This window comes from Triticum urartu, chromosome 2A (assembly GCF_056163025.1).
Source record: "Triticum urartu cultivar PI428250 chromosome 2A, HENAU_Tu73, whole genome shotgun sequence".
In the NCBI taxonomy this organism is placed as follows: Eukaryota; Viridiplantae; Streptophyta; class Magnoliopsida; order Poales; family Poaceae; genus Triticum; species Triticum urartu.
The window spans coordinates 35,589,668-35,598,652 of record NC_141874.1 but is presented as its reverse complement, the minus strand read 5'-3'; the positions used below and the strand labels follow the sequence as shown (position 1 = coordinate 35,598,652).

Sequence of the window (8,985 nt, the reverse complement as noted above, 5' to 3'; positions counted from 1 at the left end):
CAGACATGACCGAGACGTTCTTCGGTCAATAACCAATAGCGGGATCTGGATACCCATGTTGGCTCCCACATGCTCCACGATGATCTCATCGGATGAACCATGATGTCAAGGACTTTAATCAATCCCGTATACAATTGCCTTTGTCTAGCGGTACGATACTTGCCCGAGATTCGATCGTCGGTATCCCGATACCTTGTTCAATCTCGTTACCGGCAAGTCTCTTTACTCGTTCCGTAACACATCATCCCGTGATCAACTCCTTGATCACATTGTGCACATTATGATGATGTCCTACCGAGTGGGCCCAGAGATACCTCTCCGTTTACACGGAGTGACAAATCCCAGTCTCGATTCGTGCCAACCCAACAGACACTTTCGGAGATACCCGTAGTGCACCTTTATAGTCACCCAGTTACGTTGTGACGTTTGGTACACCCAAAGCACTCCTACGGTATCCGAGAGTTGCACAATCTCATGGTCTAAGGAAATGATACTTGACATTAGATAAGCTTTAGCGAACGAACTACACGATCTTTGTGCTAGGCTTAGGATTGGGTCTTGTCCATCACATCATTCTCCTAATGATGTGATCCCATTATCAACGACATCCAATGTCCATGGTCAGGAAACCGTAACCATCTATTGATCAACGAGCTAGTCAACTAGAGGCTTACTAGGGACATGGTGTTGTCTATGTATCCACACATGTATCTGAGTTTCCTATCAATACACTTCTAGCATGGATAATAAACGATTATCATGAACAAGGAAATATAATAATAACTAATTTATTATTGCCTCTAGGGCATATTTCCAACACTTGCCATGTCCAAAATAACACTCATAATTTTCTTTGTCCAAACATGAAACGCTAATTAAGTTTCTATTACATGAGGGAACATAAAGAACATCTCTTGGTAGAAGATTGAATCCATCAGCTAACTCCAAGGAGATGTCGCCGACAGCTTCAACTTCCGCTTGAACTCCATTTGCTACCTCAATGCCTCTTTCTCTTCTTAGCGTAGTCCGGGTCGATTGGAATCCCTGTAAACAATTTGCAACATGAACAGTTGCTCCTGAATCAATCCACCAAGTAGATTTCAAAAACTGTGTGTACAAGGATTCATTAACTAAGGAAACAATGTTGTTACCTTGCTTTGCCATTAAGGACTTCAGCCAAATAGGGCAGTCTTTCTTGTAATGCCCGGTCTTCTTACAGTGCAGACAAGTGTCTTTGTCCACTGGGAAAGCTTGTTGCTGACGCTGATGCTGATAGGGAGCTTTTCCTTGTGGCTTTGAAGGAGAACTTTTGTTGTTTTGATTGTAATTCTTTTTCTTGTGACCCTTCACATAGTTGAGTGTACCACCATGTGAGGCTTTGAGTCTGTCCTCTTCTTGGACACACATTGCTATTGTCTTTTCAATGTCCCATGTTCCAGGTGACATATTGTAGTTTACAACAAAAGTTTCAAACTCCTTTGGCAATGAGACCATGACCAGGTGGACCAGGAGCTATGGTTTGATCTCCAGATCCTCATCCATGGGCTTTAGCTTTGCTGCCATATTGCTCATCCTGAGGATGTGCTCTCTTATTCCATGACTACCACCCATGTAGCGTTTTGTCACCAGTTGCTCTAACACCTGGGTGGCATATATCATTGAAGAGCCAGTGAACTGACTCTTTATCTTTGTAAGCAACTCCCCTGCAGAAGTGCACTCTGCAATGGAGCCCACAATGGTGCTCTCAATTATATTCTTTATAAATGCCATGCACTTTTTGTTTGCATTGACCCACTTTTGGTTTTCTATGATGTATGACATCTCCAAGGGAGCATAATCCCCCCCTCTTTTTAGCCCATGCAGCATCATCATCAGTGGCCTCTCTTACTGGCTCTATAGGTGTGACCGGCTGTGGTTCTTCCAAGACCCAGTCCAGATCAGCACAGACAAATGTCAGTTCAACTTTCTTCCTCCACTCAGTGTGATTGTCACCTCTGAGTGTCGGAACATCTTTTAGTAAACTCATCAAGTGAAAGCCTACTGAAATCACAATTTAAGTGACATCAGTATAACAATCATATGCATTAATCTAACGTTGGTCAAATTAAACATACAATTGTCTATACAATTAAATCTATATTACTGTTGGGCAAAATATTAGAAACAAATGCACCTTTAAATTTCAATAATAAAACATGATCATGTTATTAACAATGTTGGTCATAAAAATAACATAATCATATTCATTTTAATAGTCACTTTAACATGCTCTTAAAAAATAATTCTATTTAAACTTTTATTTTCTTTGTAAAAGAGCCCTATGAATTATTTACGCAGCGTAGAAACATGAATAAAAAAACCATGAACTTTATTATTTTCTTTACAAAAAATTCATAAACATTTCTTTTCAGAAAATTTTCTATTTTCATTTTCAGAACTTCTTCTGTTTACTTTGTTCTTTTCTATTTTCTAAACAGAATTTTCATTGGAAAAAATTGTATAGAAAAGCTATTGTAAATCTGCCCAAAAAAACTGGACAGAAAACTATATAAAAAATTTGCAGCTGGACCGTGGCCTGTTCGTGCGCGCTCTGCGTGTCAGCGCATCGCGCCTGGCCGAAAACGGCCCGGCCCAGCGCCCGCCAGCGGCTAGAGCTTGAGTCTAGTGCGCGAGAAGGCCCGCAACGTACGAAGCGGCCCATGGCCTGCTCCCCGCGCCACGCCCAGTGCAAGCCGGCCTACCTCGGCCTAGCCCACGATCACTTTCGGCCCAAAAGGCCAGTGGGAGGCTAGGGTTTTCATCTAGACCGTTCAACACGATCGGACGGCTGTCCGCTGGTTTCGCTGGAACAAAACAGGGAGTCCGACCCCGGTCCAACCCTAGCGCCCCCACTCTCTTCTCGATCCCCTTCTGCACCCGAAAACGGCGGAGGCAGAAGCTGCTCCCCGGCCGCTCGGGCCAGCCGCCGGCGACGACAGCGGTTCGACCGCGCCACGCCCGCGCCTCCTTTCCCTTCCCCCTTTCTGTTTCCTTCTTCTTACACCGAAGTCAGTGGGAGAGAGGGATCAGTGACGCCAACAGAGCCCTGCTCTGCTCTTCTGTCTATGTGATACAGCGGCGCCTCCCCCGCCACCCTTGCCGGTGCGCGCGAGATCCCGAAGGAGAGCGCGTTGCCGTCAAGCGGTGCGGTGGTGGTGCCCTTTTTCCCCCTTGGAGAGGCTGTGTTCTTCTTTCCCGCACCTCGGCTTGCCGATGCGTGTGAGGATCAAGAGGAACGGGTGCGGCCATGACGGAGGCACAACTTTTCTTTGAGATTTCTTTGCCCTTCTAGGGTTCTTTGGGGAAAGGGATTTTTTCTGTGATTTCTTTTCAACTAAAAAAGTCTAAGCCGATCTGGCTAATACCATTGATAGATTGCTTTGTATCGGATAGGTTAGATCATTCCGGTGAACCTACCTTCTGCTTGTCCAGATGAACTCGATCCAGCGCCGGCCATGGTGAAGTAGGGGCCGGTTATGGCAGAGAGATGGCGGCGGTGGTGTGCTTCCCGTGAGCACCGCGCTAACCCTAGATCGGTAGAGATTGCAGGTGGGGATTGTAGCAGCGATTAACCTCATAAGTCATGCCCCGGCCCTCACCTCTGTTTTATATAGCACGGGTCACAGGGGGCCACCAACCATGATTTGCTTGGGCACCCTCGATCAGGGTGCGAGTCAGGGGCCCGTTCGACCCGTTGGGTTTGAACGGGAGAGAGATCAACCTAACAATTATGTGATATAAGACAATGCCAATTGAACAAAATCGCATTGAACAGATGGTGGCATGGCAATTTTAGTACAAAAATTGAAAATTAGTGGCGTTGCAATTTTAGTACAAAAATGCTATAACGATCATGGCAAAAAGTTGAATAATTTGTACTGGGCGCATGGTAAATTTACCAATTTGTTGCATTCCTACATAGAAGCATGACAAAAGGTAAGCACCCGACTGATGGTAGAGAGCTGAAATGTCTGAAGTCTGAACCTGTGGCCTGCAACTTGGACTGGACGCTCGAGCGAGCTTTTCGGCTCGGCCCGAAACTCGTCCCAGCTCGACCCGACTCAGCTCGGCCTGACAAGAAAATAGGCCGAGCCGAGCTAGCAAATTACGGCTCGTTCGACGACCGAGCCGAGCCGGTTTTCGCTCGGTCCAGCTCGGTGGCTCGTTTCGCAGCCCAGTTAATTTTATTTAGATAATTTTCAGCCCGTTGCCTATAGATAGCAGCCCACACGAGCAGCCCAAGCCCACTACAAACCACCCCGACTCGCACGTGAATCCCCTAGCCAGCGAATGCAGCCGCCCCTGCTTGGGGTTTGCGCCGCCGCTGTCCACCCAGTGGCCACCACCCGACGTCGTCCTCCTCGCCGCGCCCAACGCTGATGGCTCGCCGTTGACACCGACGGGGTACGTGCATGTTGGCCGCTGCGCCGGACACCGTTGTTCGTCGCTCGCGTGATTCCTCGTCGACCATGCCACTGTCCCAGGCAAGAGCAGGTATGACCTCCAGTACATGCCCTCCTCTCCTGACGATGACCCTGGCAACCGGCCACGCAGAGGAGACTTTGCACGCACACACACACGCCCACACTTCACCGGCATCGGCCGGTGGCGCCTACGCCCACTCCAGCCGCTGCCATCACACTGAATATACACACCAGCACTCACTCACACGAGCCGCTCGGGCTGGACCGAGCAAGATACAAGACGAGCCGAGCCACTAGAAGTAGGCTCGTTCGCCAAACGAGCGGAGCCGAGCCAGCTCGCTTACGGGCGAGCCAAAGCCTAGCTCGGATCAAACTCGGCTCGGCTCGGCTCGTGTCCAGCCCTACCTGCAACGTCCTTGCATAGGCGGCCCATCTCCTGGTGCTGTGCCAGCACCTAGCGTTTGTAGGGGCAATGACCGCTGCCGTAGTGGAGCTCCAGCACCGCCCGATTGCAGGAGATCCTAGCGCCGCTGAAGGAGGCGTCCAGGTCGGCGAGACGTTCCAGCTTGCCGACGCTGGCATCGTGTGGCTGCCGCCGGGCGTGGATAGCACCGGCGCGAGCCATCCCTGGCCACCGACGCATGGATATGAGAAAGGAGGGGGAGAAGGAAATAGAAAGGGCACCGTGGGGACTCACCGGCGAGCGGCCGCGGCGCTCCGACATACGGCGGCGACGAGGACACCGGATCTCCTCGTCAGGCCGCCGTTCCCCGTGATCCCGTCAGGGAGTCGTTCCCCGCAACGACGTGCCCACGCACGGATGCCGCGCACCGGCATCGCCGCCGTCGACACGACGCCACGCACCTGCATCGCCGCCGAGTACTGCCTCCACTATCGAGGGTTTGGAAACACCGCGTGGCCACACGGCTCCTCCAGCTCCTCGTCTCCGCCGCCGCACACCTCCTCCCGCTCGTTGTCTCTGCCGTCGAGCGCTTCGCTGCCAAGCTCCTCGCCACGAAGTGAGTGTCGATGGGGAACGGAAGAAATGGATAAGGGGAGAGGTGCGTGCCGGGCGTTCGGGACGACGCAATATTTCCCGAACTGATAAAAAAGTGACGTGGCGCCCTTGCAGCTTTAAGATTTGGGCGAAAATATCGAAGGACGCTGAGCGCGTTCGGAGCCAGGAGACTGAAAACAGCACATTCGGCACTTATTGATACCCTTTTTTTAACACAGTTAAGCGAACTATTTAAAACTATAACTAGGAAGTTAAGCAACATAACTGGGAACACGTCTAACAAATGTTCGATCTATATATAATCGTGAAAAGTCATTAGCATCTACTATCTATTTCTATATCTATTCTATCTCTATTACTCTCTCCGTCTAGGCGAATAATTCATCTTAGGTTGTACACCGTGATCAAAAAGGAGGAAAAAACGAGAGAACTTAATTTTTATTTGCTAATTAATAGCATTGCATGCAATGAACTAATCACTACATGTTGTCTGGTAGTCTCAAGTCATTAAAAACATGCACACCAACATCTATTATTGGTTGATATGTCAAGAAACAAGAAACAAGGTAGAAGTTAATGCCCCGCGTCTAAGGGTTTTGAAATTATTTAATTTTCATAAGACGACTTATACACCTAGACAGAGAGAGTATTAAAGTAGAATCGAACGTTGTGATGATTCAACCTCGCTCCATGGTTCAACCTCGCTCGCTACCCTTCTTGGCACGCACAGATTGAAAAAAATAGCTGCGACCCACCCACTCACGAGGTCACGACGCACGTCTCAACTCCCTCCAGCCTTACCCTCAAAAAAAAAAAAAAAACTCCTTCCAGCCCCCTTCTTTTCTTTCTTCGTTGGTTGGACCCGCCCCACCTGGTCCACCCCCTCGATTCCAATCTCATATCTCCTGAGAAACTTCATTGAACTGGGCCGCGGCGACGTGGGGTGATGGCTCGCCGTTGAGCCCTGCTCCGCCTCTGCCCTTCATCCACTGGAGCACGGAGCGGGAAGCAGTCGTCAAGCAAGGACGCCGACGCCGGCGCCGCTGCAGCTGCTGGGCGAGGCGAGAAGCCGGGGGCGTCCGAGGCGGAGTCTGGCGCCGCTGCAGGTGGCGGGCGAGGCAAGAAGCCGGGGGGCGTCCGAGGCGGAGTCCGGCGCCGCTGCAGTTGGCGGGCGAGGCAAGAAGCCGGGGGCGTCCGAGGCGGAGTCCGGCGGCGACGTGGTGGCAAGATGATGCACTTCGACGGGCCGCTGGCGTTCACGGCCGATGACCTGCTGTGCGCCACGGCAGAGATCATGGGGAAGAGCACATACGACACGGTGTACAAGGCGATGCTGGAGGACGGCAACATGGTGGACCTGAGCGGCTGTGGGAGGCCAGGAGGAGTTCCGGACTGCGGCGGTGGCGCTCGGTAACGTCCGGCATCCCAACCTGCTCTCGGTCAGAGCCTACTACCTCGGCCTCAAGGGGAAGAAGCTGCTCGTCTTCCATCACATTCTCCATTACATTCCGAAGGGCAGCCTCTCCGCCTTCTTACACGGTGAGATTCCTTCAAAAGTGTACATCCTTTGAAGCTGGATTCTTCAACTCTGTGGTTCTGAGTTCTGACACATTTGGTTTTAGTTCAGACGAGGGGTAACGGGCTAACGGCTCGCCCTCCCGCCCTCTCACTTTCTCGCCATTGAGCCTTGGTCTGCCTCTGCCCTCCATCCACTTGTTCCAAGTCTTAACGATTACCCTTTTCAACATGCAACACTTGGGATGTGCTCAATCCTGCTATTTTTTAGTCCATTATTTTTTATGTGTTTTCACCTCAGACATTTTACTAATTTCAGTTGGTTTATAACTAGAGATGCACACAAATAACTTTGTTCTGGTTTTCATAAAACAAATATGGCACACACCTGGATGGTTATTGACTATATGCTGCGACCCATATTGCTAAGTTGGTCTTTCTTGACACCATTTTCTATTGCAGATTATTGAAGATATATAGTTTAAGCAAGAGAATGAGCAGAAGTGTGTTTGGGTGAGTCCCAAATAAGACATCTCACTTCTTGCTTTGGAAATCATCTACGCTTAACTCCAAGAGGTCACTATCTGAAGGGACGGTACATTGTGATGTTTTTCTTCTATCACTAAGCTTGACGACACCTCACTTCTTGTTTTGGAAATCATCTATGCTTAATTCCAAGAGGTCACTAGCTGAAGGGATGGTACATTGTGATGTTTTTCTTCTGTCACTAAGCTTGACAACATCTCACCAACTATATCAGTAATGTACTGATTTGTTCTGTAAGTTGTGTTTGGCAATGGAATAGAAATTTTGCTGCTGAGGTATGAAGGTAAGGACAAAACTATTGCCTGTTTTTTGTTTGCCTGGTTGTGTTCATAGTCCATTTTAAGCCCATATAATTTTATGTGGTCTTCAACTGTATTCACCTGCATCTAGAAATAGAAGTTTAATATTCTTCCATCCTTTGAGTGTGTGCTAAAGTTTATGATACGTGAAAGTTTTTATCACATCATGCAACAATACAAAAACCAGAAAAGTTCAGATATTATGCATCATTTTTTTGGTAAAGACATTACACATTGCCTCCCGGAGTGCTCCCGGGGTATCTCAAAGGCTATTACAACAATTTGATATATGTGAGTCAACTGTTTTTTTTCCTTCTCTTTGTATTGCATCACTATGTTCTTATCTATGAAGCCTTCGGCACCCTATTTCTTTACAAGGAAGGAAACTAGGCCAATGAATTTCTTTTAATGGCATTTAGTTGTATAGGCGACTTGCTTGCATAGATTATTACAGCATAATATATTCTTAACTTGTCTTTAGTAACAAACATTATAGTACAAAAAATAGTTTTAGGAGGATACTACTAAAACTTTTGTGCCATTAAAAAAACTTTTGTGCAATTTTAATTTACTGCATAGTGCAGACGGAAACAAATTAATTCACCACATGGAGAGCCCACTGAGAACAATTGTTTTGGACTTTTGTGGCACTCTCAAGCTATGGGTCTTTTGTGGCCTAGCTAATATATATAAACCAAGACCATATCTTGTATGACTATCAACATCCTTGGAGTGAAGCACAATAACTGCATTGTGAAGTTTATATCATATTCCATTTGTTTGTTTCAACGACGAGTTTTCCATTTATTTGCTTCTTTGATCAGTTTGGAACTAGCACTCAGAGTAACTGAAAATTGATGTGTAATACTAGGTCTATGATCGGAGTGTGTAAAATGGGCTTATTTTATTTCACTCGTCAACGACATTTTGGAGATCCATTTCGGTGCCCAAGTTCCTGGCACAACTTGCATATATTTTTGTTACCTTTTTGGCTTTGCATCCTTCTTCCCCTTCCCCTTTTCACTACTCCCACCTTTCTCAAACCATGCCTTGAATCTACTCTCTTTAGGCCTGCTAGCCTTTCTTTTAGTTAGGGGAGGACACATGGAAAATTCAATTTCCACTTAGGCTACTGAGACTAATC

The 8,985-nt window shown here is 47.9% G+C and overlaps 1 protein-coding gene across 2 annotated transcripts; it reads right to left on the bottom strand.

Moving 5' to 3' along the window:
• Positions 1–828: 828 nt before the first annotated feature.
• On the bottom strand, positions 829–5,568 carry LOC125535289 (uncharacterized). 2 transcript variants are annotated; one of them, XM_087542883.1, is made up of 4 exons: positions 5,161–5,568; positions 3,457–5,090; positions 1,152–2,040; positions 829–1,044 (listed from the first exon to the last, which is right to left on the bottom strand). In XM_087542883.1, the coding sequence occupies exons 3-4, from the start codon at positions 1,492–1,494 to the stop codon at positions 998–1,000; spliced, it is 390 nt and encodes a 129-aa protein (XP_087399009.1). In that variant the 5' UTR covers positions 1,495–2,040; positions 3,457–5,090; positions 5,161–5,568; the 3' UTR covers positions 829–997. The 2 variants fall into 2 exon arrangements, with proteins under 2 accessions (XP_087399009.1, XP_087399010.1); XM_087542884.1 differs by lacking the exon at positions 3,457–5,090.
• Between the last annotated feature and the right edge of the window lie 3,417 nt (positions 5,569–8,985).

What these genes read in the sequence shown, in the direction of transcription:
- LOC125535289 (XM_087542883.1), bottom strand. Translation starts at nt 1,494, where the DNA reads ATGGTCTCATTGCCAAAGGAGTTTGAAACTTTTGTTGTAAACTACAAT. An exon ending in GTCCTTAATGGCAAAGCAAG is followed by an intron (nt 1,045 to 1,151) that starts GTAACAACATTG and finishes AATTGTTTACAG; the next exon opens with GGATTCCAATCGACCCGGAC.